General features: G+C 45.1%; 1 protein-coding gene across 1 annotated transcript in view; it reads left to right on the plus strand.

Moving 5' to 3' along the window:
* The window catches only part of LOC138467625 (formin-2-like), a 629,879-nt gene that overhangs the window by 373,949 nt on the left and 235,326 nt on the right, over window positions 1-20,604 (plus strand). The window contains exons 10-11 of the mRNA XM_069607785.1: window positions 8,168-8,297; window positions 18,433-18,579. Of these exons, the coding sequence (XP_069463886.1) occupies window positions 8,168-8,297; window positions 18,433-18,579 (277 nt within the window). The remainder of the gene's footprint in view (window positions 1-8,167; window positions 8,298-18,432; window positions 18,580-20,604) is intronic.

Below are 20,604 nucleotides of genomic sequence, written 5' to 3' on the forward strand. Positions count from 1 at the left end.
TTTGGAAGTCAGGTTGTGTCAGTGTCGCAGTTAGTGACAGATAAAATAAATCTATGCTCCTAACGATGGAGGAAAGTGGGGAAAGAAGGGCACTAGAGGTGCTTGGTGACAAGCTCAACAGTCGCTCACAATGTAAGATAGGGTTCCAAAACTGGGACAACATTGTGGAAGAGTCCTTGGGTTTTGGCCCTTCTGACCACCTCCACTCCTGTGCTATGGACTCGTTTTTTTGTGGATGTCTGCAGTGGGTGATCTGAGGGTTGACTCAAGGGTAGAATCGGGCCATTGCCCCTTAATCTTGACCTAATTTCTGTCAGCTGGACCAGTATTTCCTAGGAGGCAGTAGTAGAGTGGGACACAGACCAAAACTGAGATGGGAACTGGGGACCCTGATACATACAGTGACCAAAAACATTATGTTGGACATGTTCTCACAGGTTCAACACATCTTAAACATGGACCTTAATCCAGACCATATTTTCTAATGTTTTGCTAGCGTTTGGAAATAAGATCGTAGGTGCATATGACGACTCCGAGGTGGGTGGATAGATAAGAGGCTAATGACATGGTTTAATATTGAATTGAAAATGACTAAGACCCAGATGACAGTGAAGCCTACTGCTGTAAGAATTCAGGGCCCAGCAGGTATCCCTAGCTTCAGGGCAGATTAGAGGAGCCTGATTATGTTGCAGAGGGAGGGGCTGGAAATGTGTCAGCAAGCGTAGGAAAATCTCAATCCAGCAGCAGCGCCCAAGGGCCTAATGGTCTTCTAGCAGATTTCCAACACAGGCAACTACATGGTACCATCTTACAAAGGGGTCTCTATCCCAAAGGACAGGTGGCAAAGGTTTTTCTGTCATTGTTTATTCAGCAGATGACCAGGAGAGAGTGAGCCCTAGGTAACCCACCCTGATTATGTACCACAAAGAGCAGCTAGCACACATTTTTCTGGATGAAATAGAGTTACCCACTTTGACCTTATAGCTGAACAAAGCCACTGGTCCTGATGGGCTGGGAGCTAACCCGATAGGCATTACATCTTACTATAGGCTTCCTTTCTGTGCAAGCTCTTTTATTCGGTTATACAAATAGATGTTCCCCAATTCTTGAAGCAGTGCCTCAGTGTACCCTATATGTAAAAAGAACTGCAAGAAGGGCCCTCCATATTACCACTTAATCTCCCTCTTGGACTTAACTGCTAAGACCTGCCTGTTGTAAAGTGCTGTTGGAACAACACCATTGCAGAGCGAATGGGCCTCCTGCGAAAGGAGTTCCGTGAACAGAGGAAACTGATAGGTGGGAGCAAATACAGAGTCATGGCAGTGGACCCTGCAACAAAGAAACCAGGTTCCTTTATTTTAGGAGAGAGGCAACTCAGAAATTCCAATTTTATGACCATGTACCATTGCATTTCTCTGCTTCTAGAGAGAGAAGGAACTATAACCAGCAGCTTCCATGGCAGAGTGACATGACTGGTGGTCCCAGGTGATCTGGTAGCCCTTTTCCCTAATGGACCAGTCAGTGAGACACTCTACTAGCCACTCTACTAGCTGATCAATAGAGCAACTCGAAGGAATGCCGCCAGGGTCTGCCAGAGGCTGCAAGAGAAATGACAGACAATCAGCTACAAGTGATCAATGATGGATTACCAAGACCCCTCCCTAGAATGTACAGGTGTTACCTGAAATGTGGAGCATAGTGAAGGCTGCAGGGAAATAGAGGGAAAAAGAAAGATCAGCCTGAAACAGACAGGCCGCAAACAGGGGGGAATCCCCAAAAGAATTAAAAACGGCACAAGGGCCTATTCCCAGGCAGCACGAGGACGCAAACTAAAGAGGGAAAGGAACAAAGATAGAAGGGTATCAAAGCTCCATTCCAATGGGCTAATCCAAAAACAATCCAGAACAAAATATCCCCAAATACAAAGAAAGTCCACAGTACCAGATTCCAAAGGTGGTACAGGGGGAAATCCATGTTAAAGAGCAACAGATTCAGAAATCCATGAGATCCAAAGAAGGAAACATGAGTCAACGCCACTCATGGTCCATATCCAGCAGAGAAGCGCTTACCCAGTAAATGCTCTGGTTTAAATATCCCAATAATCCAGACGGGGCTCCTGTATGCCACGCTATGCCTGGTGAATCACGTGACCAGCCTGTGTAGTGCACAGGACAATGTAGGATGTGGTCCTGTCCTGCCCAGGAGCTGCACAAGTCGCAGGCAATTCATGATCCTCGCTTTTACATTGCAGAAGTCTGGGGAAGCCTGAAATGACCAGCCACAACCAGAATACCTTTCCCTGAGGGATACTGGAAGTTCTGCAAAGGATCGCCGCTCTGTACATTAGGGCACTATGGGGCATTAAGGTAATGGGAGATCTTATGAACCTGAAATAATTCTTGTTGCGGTTCCAAATTTGGTCCTTTGAGAATGCAGTCCGCTATCACAATGCAATTGAGCACTCCATATTACAACTGGAAAGTGTGGCCACAGTGCCCTGACTCGCCTATGTGAAGAACACTCTGGGCCTCATTGAGAATGTGGCGGTTCAACAAAAAATGAAATTACTGTCACTTTTAATGCACCACAAAATGTAGTGTTTTAAATTAGAACTTGTTAGGAACTGCTTGGTTTTGTGTGGAGAATATTTCCTCCACACAGAGCCATTGCAGCATGGGTTAATGTGCAATCCACAATGGCGTCCTATGAGACTCAAAAATGGGGACTAACTGAAGGGTCTGCATGATGGTCAATCACGCGAACCATTCCTGTTACTGCATGCTTATTGTATGCAGTAACAATATTACTTAATATTAAGACTCAAGACTCCATGGGCCTCATTCCGAGTATGGAGGTAGCAATGCTGCTTTTAGCGGCATGGCTACCCCGATACCGGGTTCCTTGAATGGGGAAATACCGGGCCATTCCGACCTTGGAGGGCCTGGTATTTCCCCATTCAAGGAACCCGGACCCGGTACATCCCCATTCCCATTTGAGCCCCCATAGGGCTCAATGGGGATGGGGATGATGCTAACAACTGGCCCGTTAATGACGGGCCCGTTGTTAGCATCCTGGTCTGCTTGCAGTACCTACTAAGGATGCCTGGTTTTGCCAGGCGTCCTTAGCGGGTCACGCGAGCAGACTTCGTAATGAGGCGTAGGGGGTTAACGGCGCCGGCAGCTCTACCGGTGCCGTTAACCCCCTACCGCCTTCCTCGTAATGAGGCCCAATGTCCCACGTCCCCCTTGTACCCAATCCCTTTTTTGCTAGTTACAGCTCATAGTCCCTCTTCACTGGAACATGCTTCCCCTGTCTCTTCGCTCCATTACCTCCTATCCTCTGTTCCGTTCCTCTCTAAAAACCCACCTGCTACAGTCCTCTAATTGATTTAATCTGCTTATGTACAGTAATTAACTTACTCTTATGAACCCTAATTGATTGTTACTGTTTATGAACACTGATTGACTGATTACTCCCAGGAATGCTAATTGATTGTTACTATTTACGACCACAGTTTGAATGTTACCGTTTATGAACACTGATTCGCATTCTGATTCATTATATTGTTGACTGTCCTAGGTAAAGCGCTTTGAACAAAGGCGCTATATAAAACACATTGGGCCTCATTACACGGTAGGCTGTAATCCCTTACCTCCCTACTACGAGGTCCCTCAGCGGGTCCCGTCCTTAATGCATGGTCTGACCAGGCGTTAAGGACGGGGCCCGCTGAGGGACTTCAGAGCTAATAACGGTACTGCTAATGGCGGTACCGTTATTAGCTCCTTCCCCATTCCCATTGAGCCCTATGGGGGCTCGAATGGGAAAGGCGAATGGTAATTGACATGGGGACCCGGTAAGTCCCCATACCTCGTACCCGGACCCAGAAGGCAGTAAGGCTAATAGCGCCATGGTTACCTCCTACCATGTAATGAGGCCCAATAAATACACATACTTAATGAGACCCTTTGTGTGAGTTAGAGCTATTGTACTGGCATTGACAGAGGGATGAAGGAACTTGGAGGACCCAGACTGCCTGTGCTGGACTGATCTGGGAAAGTGGTGACAGTATTTTTCCTCAATTTAAGGCTGAGATCATCCTGGCTGAAGCTATTACCACGCTGGGTCGGCTCAATAGCCGCCTCAATAGCAGTGGTGCTGGCCTTGATGTATTCTGCCTTACACCTGTTTGTGGTCTTCTCTGTATTGCAATATTTCAGTAGAACAGAGTCCTAGGAAGTGCCTACTACGCAAGGCGTTCGGGCCTTCTGGACCCCTCTTTTATCTATTAGGATTTTAGTCACCTCGGAATGAAATAGCAATGTGTTTTTGAAACATTATTTTCGGGGACCCCTTTTTTGCAGACAATTTACCTTTGTCAAACCTTCACTGTGACTACTGGGTACAATGCATTGATCTGCTTATCCATGGTTTAGTACCCTGGCGTCCTTTATGGTACCCATACTGTGGATCCTGAAATGAGTCAAAGGGTGCAGCTACTTAATGTATACAAAAAGACCAAAATATGGAATATTTTAGATTCCGTCTAAGATCAACAAAAGCTGCCATGGCGTACAATGAATCAATTCTATGAACATGAAGCCTGTAATGCTGCTATTACTGCATGTTGTACGAGGGCGACTCTGTAATGCTGCTATCTCTGCATGTTGTACGAGGACTACTCCTATCCTGACAATTACTTGGATTCAAGACCAGACCTTGCTTTAATGGTACAGCTCAACCTCGATTCCATGAATTTTCAGGGGAGAAAGCTCTGACAGCATTTTGACTCACACCCATGCCTGATAGATAGATGTTAAATAGGGCAGATGCTAGGGGCAGCCTTGTTTTAGCCCCCTAAAGGTGTTGATCTTCAGGACATCCCCATGTCTGCATCTTGGTCCGTAGTTTTTCACGACAGATGCTATCAAAGCCTTGTTTCAAGACAGCCAATGATGCATATGTTTTTCACTTTGCTTTGATTGCTTTGAGCTTCAATAGCGTAAACAAAAACAGATTAAGATTGGTGCCGACACCTCTTACAAAGCGCGATTGTCTGGGATCCAGTCGACCGGAACAATTTGTCCAATTGTTCAGATGTTGTAGTAATATTGCACCAACGATCTTTCCCAGTATTACGCGCAAAGCTATGGGGCATTAATTGCCGGGCTCCCTCAGTCTACTTTTTTTAAATATAGGGATAATTGGAGCAGTTTTCCAGGAATCTGGCACGTCTTTGGCCAGCAAAATCTCATTAGACAGTAGCATACAAAAATCAGCCCATGCTTCTGGATTTTGTTTCAGGGTGGCATTTGTGAGGCCGTCTTGGCCTGGAGCTCACAAAGAGCTTAGTTTTTAATCAGCTTGACAATGTCATCTTCATCAAATTCAATGTTCCAAGAATGAGTTGTAGTCTCTCGTTCTATAGTTTTGTGGAACTTTGGCATCGCAAATAGCTTGCCAAAGTGTGACTGCCATTGTTTTTTTGATACTACATTTGGAAGGGAGGCTAATTGGATGGTTGTGCTATTATTGAGCAAGTCCCATAAGTCACAAGATTTCTTTGAACAGACACATTTCAACATTTGTTCAGCGTCATGTTGAGTTCTGGTTGCCTTCAAAGCAATCAGCCAATTCTTGTACCATTGTTTTCTGGCTCTTATTAGTTTGATTTTGTCCTCACTCTGACAATTGTTGATTTGTTGCAAGTCCGCTCTATATTTTCTCTTGACTAGCATCAGGTCTTCGTTGTATGAATGCAGTTTTATGAAGGGATGGCAGCACTTTCTTTTGTGATTTTGTCTAAAGGCTAGTAGAGCACCAGTATAATCTACTGCTGTGTTCCTCATCTGTACGTTCGAACGATAAGTCTCAGCAATTAGATGATTGTCAAGTGGGCTGATTCTTAATCTCTTGCCTCCATACAAGACTTGAAGAGGAGGTAGTGATCTAACAGTAGTATGTGATTGCAGCTCCATCCATGTTATTGTTAGCAAATTATGATCACTGGTCATAGTCAGATTGATTGTTAAAGTATCAATTAGAATTCTCATGTTTCTCGAGACATAGTAATAGTCCAAGTGAGCCCTTTGCTCATTACAATTCCATGTAAATTGGGCAGGAACGTCTCCTTTGATTTGCCCATTTCACATGAGAAAACCATGTGGGCTTAATTCTCGCTCCCACTGGGCTACTGTGCTCTTTAATTCAGGTTTTTCAATTATCTTGCCCTTAATGTCTAAACATTTGATGTTAAGGTCACCACATATAGGGGCTGATACATGGAATTTGTGTGCCGAAAAACGGGGATTTGTGCGCCATTCTGCCCGCAAATCCCTGTTTAACAAATGGGGATTTGCGTCCAGAATAGCGCACAAATCCCCGTTTTTCGGCGCACAAATTCCATGAATCAGCCGAGAAGCATGTGTGGATCGATGAAGTCAATGTAAGCGTCATCAATCAATGTTGTTAGATTATGTAGAAAGTTTGTGGATTCTATTTTTGCTGAATTCCAAGACATTGAATATGATCCGCGTTTTTTTTTTCGCTGTAGTTGGATCTTGTCAATCAAATGCCAGTCTCTGTGGAAATGAGTTTGGATTTTTCTCGTCAAGGAAGTCCAAACCTTGTCCCAGTTTTATCAATGTCAGCAGTCCCAAGTGTAGCCGCCCCGTTGTTCCTTTTGAAGCTGGATTTAGATAAACACTGAATCCATCACAAATACGAATTTCCCTTAGCCCTGTTTCTTGGCACAGGTACGGTGGCATTAGAGGGAAGCAATGTGGACTCTGTTAGTATATTGGTTGTTTTTAAAGAATGACCAAAGTCTAATTTAATCATCCAGATATACAGCTTTGTTTGTTCAAGATAGTATTTGAAAGCGACAAAAATCACTTCAGCTGAAAAAGACGATTGTTCATCAGTACGAGTGTATGCATGGTGGGTTGGGGTTCTTGATGCCGTGGATTAGGGGTAAAGCAAATGCCAGAGGGAACAGAGAATAGTACTGGTTGTGCTGAGGGGGTGTTGAAAGGGGTAGTGGTGCCTTAGATGAGGTCATTGTATGGCTTAAATAGGTTAAATTGAAGACTTTTCATGGAATCGTAAACCAGTGCTTTAACATGCTAACCTAACTAAATATCAAGGGATTTTGAGTCATGTAGGCGTGCTTGCTCATCACAAGAGCAAGGGTTCTATGCATTTGGTAAAGGATTTGATTTGAAAGCAGCTCTTTTTATAATTTGTTTCATGAGTATTTATACGTAGAAGTAACATTCTGTATTAAACCCAACTAGTCATTGCTTTGTTTACATTTTCTCAAGAAAGGTTGCGTTCAATAATCACACTAGAGACTGTGCGAGCTTATTCAAATATTTACAATGCATTCAGTATTCACAGTTAATTGGTGGTAATAACATATAGAATGTAAAAGGAAGACCCCAAATTCTGTATCCATCTGTCTCATTATGCACTGTGGAAGCTCTAGCATGAATGTGCTGCAAGAGTGCGAGACCGCTGCTTTTAGGATCCCGCAGCGTGCACAGCTCCAGGCTGGTTTCCAGTGTGTTGACAGAGATGTTGCAATTTATAGATTACATAATGTCAGCAATCGAGAACTTTCCATCACCTTCTGTCTGTGCCCGTGGGCATAACAACTCTTAGCTGAAAGAAATCCTGGCCAAAACTATAACATTCCTCTCTGAATGGATGGTGGAATAAAGGAGAGGGTGTAAAAGTTTATCTGGCTGGCCAAATAAATTATATGCATTCAATAACTATTAACCTCCGCCTTGCAGTCCTTTTCAGCAAGATAAAATGGACCAAATGTGTGCATGCGACACACACTCTTGTTGCACTTGTAAATCTATTGCCTGCAGAATTGTTCCAGATATTAAATGAGACTCTATCATTACAGGCAAAATAAATATGACTGCCTCAGAATGCGGTAATTTCTCAGAAGATATGTTTCTGCCACCGGAGGATCAAAATGATTGTTGTGAAATGTCTGTAATCTGTTTGATATTAATGGCATACTTTAGCATTTCATTTATTTAGAATGGCAGTAAACAATTAGAAGATAACAGGAATGTGCACATAGTTGTTAAAGTATGGGAAATGTGCCTGGAGTATTTTGAAATAATCTAGAATGTAATGTTTTGGTCCCTGCCAGGTTTCTCTACGAGCTTTCCCTCATTCCGAATTTTTCAGAACGGGTCTTCTGTATCCTCTTTCGATCAACATTTTCAGAAAGCATTCCCTCTATCCATCGCAAGCTTGAATTGATTAAGAAAGTGTGTGAGGTAAGTCTGTAAAATTCAAAGGGGTCCTCTGCCCAAGGTTTTGATATTGCTATTTATTGCATGCGCTCTGCCCAATTTTAGGATTAAAAAACTCGGTTTGGGATTCCATTTAGGAAATGTTGCACCTCTTACATTGCAGTGGGTAGGAAGCTATAGAGGTATTGTTTTTGATACAGGTTTCTGCTGTCATTCCATTGAAAGCTTGTCTTAATAGTTCTCTAATTCAAGACACTGGTGACTTGTTTTCTTCTAGACTTGTTTTAATGCCACTCCTTAACATGAAGCGGAATGACAGTCCTTTTAAATTATAAAGAATACCTCTAGTCACAGGGCAGAGCACTGGCTTTAGAGAACTTATGTTGCCTCCTAAATTATTTATAATCGATTTAAATCCAAATCCAAAGAGACAATCTCTGTGGTCTCATGACTCTTGTACTACACCATGCTTTCTCACAAACACTTTTATAAAGCCAAAGTAATATCAGCTGAACCTTGTGCATAACTAATTTCAATAGCCATTCAGAACATTTTGCTCTTTCTTGTTTCTGCTCCTTTATTTATTTATTTATTTATTTATTTATGTATTTATTGTGAATTTGTAAGGCGCTTATACATCAAGGGAATTGTGTTATAAAGCGCCCACAGGACAACAGGGAAGGAACATGGGAATGAAAGGCAAATATAGTAACAATGAAGAAAGAGAGAGCCGGCCCTACTAGGCCGTGTGAGCATTCAGAGTGTGCAAGTGCCGTTCCGAGTGTTTAAGTGCAGTCCTTCATTTTATGTACCCTTTCTGAGATATAAGAATCTTACTGTCCATGCAGGAATATCAAAAGTAAAAGGCTAAACATTTAATCTGGTTACTCTCAAGAAAGAAACTATGTATGTTTTCATTGGCATATGTAATGCGGAAGCATACTGCAAATTGCCTTGCTGTAATGCCTGTGGGTGAGGAGCCAGATTCTCTGAAGCAGGGAATGTTGGTAGTGTGAAAGAGGATATGGGAGAATGCTCCAATGGGTGTCACTTCACACTCCAAATGTTCTTCGGATGAGGTTTTGGAAGTGGGGAGCAATGGTGGGATATATCTGAAGAGTGGAGGTGCTTTGTAGATTTACATGGTGTTATTAGGTTGTATGGTTATTTAAGCACATGTCTAGTGTTTTATGGATTAGAAGGAGGATCCTGAATTGTCTCCTTTCATTAGATAAAAGAAGGTAAAGTGAATGCATGATATAGTAGACTGGGTTATAATGGTCAGGATTGTTGCTAAGTCTTGCAGGATAGTTTTGGAGGTTTTGCAGTTTAGCTGCAAGTGTAGAGATGGCTCCTTTCAGAAGGTCTTTCCAGAATTTCAACTTGGGAGCGATTAGAGCATGGGGGAAGAGTTCAGGTCACAGATGGGGAAGATATGCTTTTTTCAGGCATGTGAAAGTAAAGTCCAAGTGTGTGATTTTCTAGCATTTTGTTCTTTCCTTTGTTTTAGGTGGAGTAAATCACTAGAAAACCACAGCGTGTTAGTTTCGGAAGATAGCATATTGTGGAGATCGAGTATGACCGAGGGATGTTTGATAGCATAGTTATCCTGGAATCTATTGGAAAAGGTGGAACAGGGGATAGAGGTTAACCTCTATCCCCGATCCCAAGCCCACATCCCCGCTGCATCTAACAACTCGGCCGAACTCTTCAAAAGCTGCAAGGAGCTGGCCAATCCTGCTCTAGTCTCTACCTCTTCTGTCCCCTTCCAGGCCCTCTGCACGGCCCTGGCTTCTCATTTCATCTCTAAAACGCAGGACATCCTGTCCTTTCTCTTTTCCTCTCCCCCTCCTCCCACTGCTCCCTGCTCTTCCTCTGGCCCTTCTTCGGCCACCTCTCCTCCCTCCTTCTCTGCCTTTCCCCTGTTCTCCTCAGACAAGGTTTCATAGACAAGTCTGATCTATGAACGTCTCGTCAAAACAGGTTCACCCTTGTTCCTCCAAAACCATCGAAGACCACATTGACACCCTGGCTCCTGCTCTGGCTTATTTCTGCAACCACTCCTTCGCAACTGGAGTCTTGCCCTCCCCCCTGAAGCACTCCCTTGTGCACCCTCTTATTAAGAAACCCTCGGCTGACCCTTCCTGTCTGCTAACTATAGTCCAATCTCCATCACTTCTTTCCTTGGCAAACTCCTGGAAAAGCTGGCCATCTCCCAGCTTAAACTTAACACTGAATCTGTTGATTGTCTCCATGACCATCAGTCTGGATTCAGAGCTGCCAGAAGCACGGAAACTACTCTCCTGAACATCCATGAAGACCTGCTCTCCAACCTTGATTCCAACACCCCCTATTTCCTTAGCTTACTTGATCTCTCTTCTGCCTTTGACACTGTCAACCCTGCCATCCTGCTCTACCGTCCCCACGATAACCTGGGTATCACCGGTCAGGCCCTGGCTTGTCTTACCTCCTTCCTCTCCAGTCGACCCTCCCAGGTCCAACTTGGGTCCTTCCTCTCTTCTATCTCTATCTCTAACTGTGGTGTTCCCAAGGGGTCTAGCCTCTATCCCTGGCTGTTCAACCAATACCTGGCACTTCTTTCCCACTGCATTGCTGCTCTCTGCCCAACTTTCAGTGCTATGCGGATGACACTGAACTCATTTTCAGGATCCCTTCCACCACCTCTTCTCCTTCTCTCATCTCTGACTGTCTGTTCTCCATCCAGGAGTGGTGTGTCACCAACGATCTCTGCCTTAATGCCAGGAAGATCGAGATTCTCCTCATCGGCACACCTGCTCCCTCCTTTCCTGTCACTCTCTGGCCGGCCTCTCTTTGTTCACTTCCTTCTCCCATCTGTGAGGCTAAAACCTTGGGGTCATCTTCAACTCCACACTCTCCTTCTCTCTTTTTTTTCACCTTCTCTTCGCTATGGAGCAGATGCCTGTAGCCTTCCACCAGCTGTTCTTGAAGTACCTGTTTGTGTCGACATGAAAAACAGCCCTATGTAGGTGCATTGGTGTGACCAGTGCACCTTAAGGAGGAAAAAAAGAAGATATTTCCTGGCAAAATCGTCATTTTTACAAAATGTTAATTCTTCTGGTGAGCTTCCGTAAAATCAGAGCGCATTTTGTGAAAGCTATTTGGCAGTGTTTTCTTCATTCTGGGACCCGTTTCAACTTGGAAATTCTCTCCTGTCTCCCTCTGCCTACACACGTTGTGTCCACCATGCAGTGCTTCCAACATGGCCGCATTGCTGGGTTACCTGCTTGAGGCAGAGTGTCTTGCCTGCCTTCTCCCCTCCTGCGCTGCAATTGGCTGGTGAATTTTTTGTTGTGGCCAATAGGGGACCAGCAGGCTTTGCCGGGCCCCTCTCCCAGGCCCACAACATTTGCTTTTCATATCACCGTCTAGTTGCTATGGAGCACGATGCCTGCAGCCTTCCACTAGCTGTACTTGAAGTTCCTGGTTGTGCCGACATGAAACAGCCCTATGTATCAGGTAGGTGCATTTGTGTGACCAATGCACCTTAAGGGGGAAAAAAGAAGATATTTCCTGGCAAAATTAGCATTTTTACAAGAAAGTGTATTCTTATGGTGAGTTTCACTAAAATCAGAGCGCATTTTGTGCTAGCTATTTGGCAGTGTTTTCTTCATTCTGGGACCCGTTTCAACTTGGAAATTCTCTCCTGTCTCCCTCGGCCTACACACGTTGTGCCCACCATGCAGTGCTTCCAACATAGCCGCATTGCTGGGTTACCTGCTCGAGGCGGTGTGTCTTGCCTGCCTTCTCCCCTCCTGTGCTGCAATTAGCTGGTGAATTTTTTGTTGTGGCCAATAGGGGACCGGCAGGCTTTGCCGGCTCCCTGCCAAGGCCCACTTCTAAGACCCCTGTCTGCTTCCCTGTTCGCTACCGGGACACTACATGAATCTGCTACCGCAAACTGACCCTACCTGGGGCTGCCAGCTCACTCAGCCATGTAACTGGACTACCAAGACTCTCCTACCTCCCTCTCCATGGTTTTAGCTCCCTCCTTCTGTTTACCCTTTCTTTTCCCTTCACAAACCTTCACTCTCCCCTCTGCCTTTTCCAACTGGTGTCCCTGTTATGCTCTCTAATGCTCTCGTTTCAGCACTCACCTCTAACTCATAACTCCTTTCTTTTACCAATGGTGCCTTAGCATTTACCATTGAAAGTCAAATTTGGGTGTGTTTTAGAAAGTCAAATTTGGGTGTGTTTTGTTAGCATATTTGGGTGCGTTCAAATTTGGGTGTGTTTTTTTCATTTTACTTTGGCCCTCAATTGTAAACTGCTAGCCCAGTGACTGTTCCATACCTGTGCACTTGCATATTTCTCCCACTGCCTCCTCTCTCTACCTGCCCATGGTGCTATCTGCTTCTCCTATCTACTCTAACTGCTTCACTATTAACTATCCTTCCCTTCTCACTAAGTCTGGTAAGAAGACATTTAAAAAGGATATCTTGGCCTCCAACCCAGGTCTCCCCATTGCCGATACCTATTCCAGCGCTTCTACCAGACAAACCCTCACTGACATCCTCTTTGTCGTTCCTTCGCCAGATCTCTGGACCCCTCAGATGATCTCTGTGCTATGTGCTGTCTCCTCCTCTCCCCTTAATGGTGGCACCCGCTGGGAAGTCCTCATGGATTCCTTTGACTCCTCCATAGCCATCATTAATGTCTACCTAAATGGCACTGTCATGGTGCAAGGCCCTTGGGCCAATCTCCTTCTCTTTGGTAGGTGGTTCCCTCGCCTCATCAACTTACTCACCTCTCCAGCTGTCCCCTACTCTCCTGCCTTGGCTACCTTGCCCCTTTACCCTTCCTCCTCTACCCCATCTCAAGCTCCCTCCACACCTCTGCAGGGCATACCTCTGATTTGTACCCCTGCCCAAAAGGTCTTTAAGGTTGGCAACCCTCTTCATCTCGCCACCCTCAACTCTCGCTCTGCTGTCAAACACTCCTCTGGCATCTGCCACCTCCTAGTAGAACTTGACCTTGATGTCCTCGGTCTTACCGAGACATGGCTCATGGCCAGCTCTGTCACAAGCTTTGACACTGTCCTCCCTGATGGATACAAGATCCTCTACGCCCCCAGATCCACCCGGCCCAAAGGGGGTGTAGACCTGATCTTCCTTGAATGGATTCCTGCCTCTATAATCCCCACTCAGACTTGCTCCTACTTTGAATGGCTCTCTCTCTCTCTCATAGCCACTCTCTTACTGTTGCTACTCTCTACCGGCCCTCTGGTCAAATCACCTCTTTTCTCTCTGAGTGGGCCAACCTCTCCTCCTCCCTCCTGGCCTCCAACACTCGACTCCTCCTCTTTGGTGACCTCAACATCCATCTTGATTCTCCCTGTTCCTCATCTGCGCTCTTTCGTGACCTCTGCGATTCACTCTGCCTCTCTATCCTCCCCTCTGGCCCGACTCAATCTGCCGGTCACACACTGGATGTCTTGATCTCCTCTGGTCTCCCCCTCTCTACTCACCTCACCGCTCCTCTCTCCTGGAGTGATCACTGCCTCCTCTCCCTCCTCTCATCTTTCCATCTACTCCCCTCACACCAAGCCTACCCCAGGATTGCCACCCACCTTCTCGGACATCCGGCCCATGGAGCGTGTGTCAGTCGAGGCTTTCGCTCCCACCTTCTCCCCCCCTCCTTCACCCCAGGCTGACTCACACCCTGACACAGCCCTGTCTCTGCTGTACTCCTCTATTTCTGCTACTCTTGATGTTCTTGCTCCTGTCATGAGGATTTGTTTGAATTCTAAAGCCAAGTGCAATTCTTGGTATGAATCTGACCTAGTTACACTTAAACGTAAGTGTAGGGCGGCAAAGAGGAAATGGAGGGCTTCTTGCTCATCCTCTGACAAACTGGCTTGCCGCCTGGTCCAAAGGCAATACCGACTCTCTGTCCGCACCAAGAAGCAAGTCCACATTCAAGCCTGTGTCTCTGCGGCATCTAACAACTCAGCCAAACTCTTTAAAATCTGCAAGGAGCTGGCCAACTCTGCCGCAGTCTCCACCCCTCCTCTCACCTCCCTAGCTCTTTGCAATGCCCTTGCCTCACACTTTATCTCTAAAACTCAGCACATCCTGTCCACCCTCTCCTCCACACCCTCTCCTCTCCCCTCTCCTTCTCTGATTGCTGATCCACTTTCAGCTACCCCCCTCTTTCTCCTCCTTTCCTCCCCTGAAGAGGTTGCTAGACAAGTCCGATCTATGAAAGCCTCATCAAAACAGGTCCATCCCTGCTCCTTTAAAACCATTAAGAACCACATCGATACCCTCGCTCCGGGCCTTGCCAATTTCTGCAACCTCTCCTTTGCCTCTGGATCTTTCCCCTCCCCTCTGAAGCACTCCTTTGTGCATCCTCTCCTCAAGAAACCTACAGCTGATCCTTCTTGTCCGGCTAACTATTGCCCAATTTCCATTACTCCCTTTTTGGTTAAACTCCTGGAAAAGCTTGCCATCTCCCAGCTTAACCTTCTTTCTGATTCTGTTGGCTCTCTCCGTGACCACCAATCTGGCTTCAGAGCTGCCAGAAGCACGGAAACTGCTCTCCTGAACATCTGTGAAGACCTGCTCTCCAACCTTGACTCTAACATTCCCTCTGTCTTCATCCTACTTGATCTCTCCTCTGCTTTCAATACGGTCAACCATACCACCCTGCTCAATCGTCTCTGTGACAACCTGGGTATCACTGATCAGGCTCTGGCCTGGCTGACCCCTTTCCTCTCTGATCGACCCTCCTGGGTACAACTTGGGTCCTTCCTATCCTCTATCTCCCTCTCTACCTGTGGTGTTCCACAGGGGTCTAACCTCTCGCCCTGGCTTTTCAACCAATACCTGGAAACTCTCGCCTACTGCATTTCCATTTTCTGCTCAAATTTCCAGTTTTATGCTGATGACGCCCAACTCATGTTCAGGCTTCCTTCAGCCACCTCCTCTTCTTCCCTAATCTGTGACTGCCTAATCGCCATTCAAAATTGGTGTGCCACCAATGACCTTTGTTTAAATGCCAACAAGACCGAGATCCTCCTCATTGGTATACCTTCACCAACCTTTCCCTCACTCTCTGGCCGGCCTCCCTTGCCCCTCCTCCTACCCCTACCTGTGAGGAGAAGAACCTCAGGGTCATCTTTGACTCCACACTTTCCTTCTCCGCACACATCTCTGACATCTCTAAAAAGACAAACTGCTTACTGAACCTCCTTAGAGGTACCCTGCCTTTCCTCTCCTTCCCTCAGAAGCTCACTGTCTCCCAAGCTCTGGTTCTCTCTAGTTTGGACTACTGTAACAGCCTCTTTCTAAATCTACCTGCCTCCACTCTCCGCCCTTTACAACTAATCCAGAACAGGACTGTGAGACTTGTCATTGGCCTCATGCCCTGGGATTGTATCTCTCCAGCTCTGAAATCCTTTCATTGGCTCCCTGTGGATGCAAGGATTAAATTTAAAACCCTCTGCATTGTCCACAAGGCTTTCTGGGGCCTGGGTCAAAAATATCTTCAATTATCTCTCCATAAATACCTCCCCTCTTGAGCCTTTCGCTCCTCTACCACTAACTCCCTCAGAGTCAGTCGGTTTTCAAAGAAACGAGCTGGGCGTAGATCTCTGTCTTCGGCTGGTGCCTCCCTTTGGGACAGCCTCCCTGCCACCTTGAAACTTGAGGAGAACCATATACAGTTCCGAAAGCACCTTTAGATCTTCCTCTTCGCTTCTGGCTTTGCCCCTCTACTCCCCTGCTGATTTTCTTTCTCTCTCAGCACTGTGCACCTGGCCACCCTCTGTCCTTCGGGCCCAGGTACCTGCTCACCCTGCCATCCTCCTGCACTGCCTCCGGGCCACACCTTGCACTGTGTTCCCTGTATCATTACCCATACAGTCCCCCACTCACTCCTCTTCTGCACTTATAAGATACACCCCATCTGATTAACCTAGCACTTTGCAACTTGCCGGCTGCACTACCACTGTTTATCACCTTTATTTATTTATTTTACTTATTATTTTTATTCTGTTCTGTCCTATGTTCCGCACTTTCCAATTTCTCCCCCTTCCATGCACTTTCCCCCTTTTCCATTCCCCATGCATGTGCGCTTTCTCAATGTCTCTCGGCCTGGTAAGATCGTTGTTTTTGTTCTCCCCTGTTCCCCTCCCTTCGCCTGGTCGCGCTCTGAAACACCTGTGTACGAGCGCGATATAAATAAAATATCATATCATATCATATCATGTCTCCTCACATCTCCGACGTCTCTAAAAAGGCACACTACCAGCTGCACCTCCTGAGAGGTATTCTTCCTTTCCTCTCCTTCCCCAGAAGCTCACTCTCTCCAGAGCTCTGGTTCTCTCTAGGCTGAACTACTGCAACAGCCTCTTTCTAAATCTGGCTGCCTCTACTCCCCGCCTTCTGCAACTCATCCAAAATAGGACTGCAAGACTTGTCCTGGCCTTAAGCCCAGGGATCGTATATCTCCAGGACTGAAATCTCTGCACTGGCCCCCAGTGGCAGCGAGGATTAAGTTCAAAATCCTCTACATTGTCCACAAGGCCTTCTGGGACCTCAATACCTTCAACTCTCTTCCTAAATATTTTTCTTCTCGAGCTCTTCGCTCATCCGCCTCCAACTCCCTCAGGGTCAGTCGCTTCGCCAAGCAGCAAATTGGTGGTAGATCTCTTTCTTCTGCTGGGGCCTCCCTCTGGAACAGCCTCCCTGCCTCTCTGAAACATGAGGAGAACCATCTCCAGTACCGGAAGCACCTCAAGATCTTCCTCTTTGTTTCTGCTTTATCTCCTCCTCTCCCCTGCTGATCTCCTGGCTGAATCTGAAACTGCATTGACTACCCTCTGATCCCGGGCCCAGGTCCTCTCCCCGCCAGTTGCACACCTGCACTGTCCCACTACCAACCCTTGCACTCAGGGACTGTTTCTGTACCCCTACATCCCCTACTAGCACTTGACCCCTGATGTCTGCACTTACCTTTGCACTTGCCACCAGCTGGCCACACTTTTATGTATTGTATTCATTTGTTTCACTGTTATCCTATGTACTGTACTGCCCCATCCCATTTCCCCCCACACTTTTTCCCTTCCCCCCTCCCCTGCACTTGCGCAGTCTCAATCTCACCTGGCCTAGTAAGATCGTTGTCTGTCTTCCCTCTGTTTCCCCTCTTTGCCTCGTCTTGCCTTGAAACACTTGTGTATAGGCACGTTATAAATGCCATAGCATATCACAACCTTGGATCATGCTTGTTTGAAGTCGTGTAGAGGTCTTCGTTTCATAGTAAACATTGGTTTGAAGCATGTAGAATAACCAGGGAGTGGTGCGAAAAGATCATGATATGATCTGATAGGTTATTTATAACACGCCTAATACCCAGAGGTTTCTAAGCGCAGACCCAAGGATCGAACTTGTATTGCTCTGTGTCGTCTTGCTTCCAAGGCAAGCAAATTGCCCCTGAGTTATCCTCCCGAGATGACTATGGTCATACGTATATATGCTCGGGGGGATGGGAGAGGGAGTGGAAGAGATAAAAAGGTAGGGTCAATGACAGATATCCTTACTGCAACTGTACCTCCGGTATGATGGAAATCTTTAACCTCAGTTCTGCCTACACTTAGGATAAGAATCGGATACTTAAACTAGCTCATGGCACGTGCACACATGCAGCAGCAATTTGTGCCATATAGTACCTAAACTAAACAAAGTACTCATTATGCACTATCCTGTAATTACCATCCATCATTCAGCATCACAACCAGACACCATTTGCCTTGGCCCAAGGTTCCTCATATTATCTTGAGAAAAAGACATGAAAGCTGAGGTGTGGGACGACAACAACAGTGCTAGCTAATAATATTGTGGAGATGCATAGGAAAAGCTTATTGGCTTTAATGCCATTTTATAAAGTTACTGGCTTATGCCACTGAATAATTACATATCAAAGAACATGACTCCATAGTTACTACAGTGTGTAGGTTATCTGTTTTTATGAATCCTTTTGCATTTGTTCTAATATCATAATACCCCAAAAACACTGAAATGCATGGGCGATAAAAATACAAAAATGTGAGTAATTGCAAAATACAATAGTTAAGCTTTTCATACCTTTCTCTCATTGTTTTTGTCTGTTTTGTCCATAGACGTTAAGAAATGGACCTGCAGTAAGGCAAGTTCTAGCCTTGATTCTTGCCTTTGGAAATTACATGAATGGTGGCAACCGAACGCGGGGTCAGGCAGATGGGTTTACATTGGATATCCTTCCAAAATTGAAAGATGTGAAAAGTGGAGTAAGTATTGCCTTATGATGATTAGAAATGGACACAATTAATAATCCAGAAAAATGATTTGCACTCAGATAAAGTTGTGAAAATGTGTTCCCTAATCAAAGCTACGGTTCCATGTGTTAATTCCGCTGCAAAAATATTGCGATGCAAAAATATCGTCATATTTTTGCGGCGAAATTCACACATGGACCCTGCGGGGGACACCCCCGAACCCCTGCATAATTTTTTTAATGTGCGGGGGACATCCCTGCAACCCCGCTCCCACATAATATCCCCAGCAACAATATCGCCTATGGTGAACCAAACGCCCATATCTACGGTGATATGTTTGTTGGGGATATTATGTAGTGATACCCAAAGCTACTGTGTTTTGTCAGTAGGGATTGCAAGCCTCCAGTCAGCTGAAATAGCTGACCTGCTGCAACAAATAGGTGGTACTAATGGGAACATAAAATAGACAGAGAAGAAAGAACGAAAGGAAAAACAGACAAAGAGAGAGAGGGAAATAACAAGAAAAAAAGAGAAAGAAAGAATGAGAAATAAAGAAGGAAAGAAAGAGAAAGGGAGAATGAGAAATAAAGAAGGAAAGAAAGAGAAAGGGAGAATGAGAAATAAAGAAGGAAAGAAAGAGAAAGGGAGAATGAGAAATAAAGAAGGAAAGAAAGTGAAAGGGAGAATGAGAAATAAAGAAGGAAAGAAAGAGAAAGGGAGAATGAAAGAAGATCAAGTGAAGAACAGAAGAAAGATAGAGGGGGAGAAAGATGGGAAGAAAGTATGATAGGAAGTCGGGTAGGATAATGGAAAGATGGGGGTGGGAAAAAGGTAGGATGATGAAAATATGGGATGAAAGAAAGACATGGAAACAGAATGATTGTGATAGAAAGAAGTAAAAAAGAAGAAACGGATACATGGTAACATTGAGGAAAGGAAGGGTGAGAGAAAGAAACAAAGTGTAAAGCTGGTACAAGATATCAGGCTTGGCCTAGGTCTGCAGTGCACCTTCTGTGAGTCCACCACCACACTGGACTTGGGGTGAGGTAAATGGAGGCTTGTATTAATAATGTGGACTCTGAGATTCTGTGCAGACCTGAGATAAGGAGGAAAGCACTGACTGCGGCATCCCAGGGGCGCATTACCCATAACAAATATGGAAAATATTTGTGTTTTCCCCAGCTGGTTTATTATAAGCAAAAAGTAATTCCAACATTGACCTATGGTGCGGAAACAGTAGTTTCCGACACTACTATTGAGTGGACCCGAATTGAAGGCCTATTTTGGAAAAAAGTTTTGGCATTGCCTAAAAGCGTACCTATGTAATTGATCTGTATACTAGTCGGGCCTTTTGTCCCTTGAGATAATTGTCAAATGGAAAGCCCTTATTCTATATAGGAAATGTTATAATGGAGCACTGAAATTCATTACTGACATACATTGTTGACCTATTGACTAATCGGTATGATCGCTTGTTGGAAAATTAGAAACTAAGTTGTTTAGAAAGGATGAACCGAGCATGAGTCTCACCAGACTTGCTGGAAAGGACTCCTGATAAGGCCAAAAAAAAAAGACTTTGGTGGTATGACTGGACATTAGCCAGAGAACAGTGCACCAAATATAAGGCTTTTGCAAGCTTTGCCTATGAAAAGAAGTTGATGAATGTCTTTCCAGTATATCTGCAGATATTTCGTTGTCCAAAAACCAGATATTGGTTTATGAAATTTAGATGTAATTGAGGCCAACAAGAGAGATGTTAGGCTCTATGTTTAAGTGGCCATTGGTACAGAGGAGCTGCTGTTTTTTGCAAGTCAAGTGTTTGTTTGGAAACTCTTAAACATCTGTTGATCGAATGTCCAAAATTAATAAATTGAAGAAACATATATTTTCTAAGCTACTTCAAGCATCATAGAAACTTTGCAGATGACTCTATGTGGCAAATGATGCATCGTGGTCAGCATATAACATTGAATTTAGCGTTTAATATTTTAGAGAATGTAATTTTTTAAAGGACACGATGACAAGATCATGTTAATA

This window comes from Ambystoma mexicanum, chromosome 4q, assembly GCF_040938575.1.
Source record: "Ambystoma mexicanum isolate Mex_15411 chromosome 4q, UKY_AmexF1_1, whole genome shotgun sequence".
In the NCBI taxonomy this organism is placed as follows: domain Eukaryota; kingdom Metazoa; phylum Chordata; class Amphibia; order Caudata; family Ambystomatidae; genus Ambystoma; species Ambystoma mexicanum.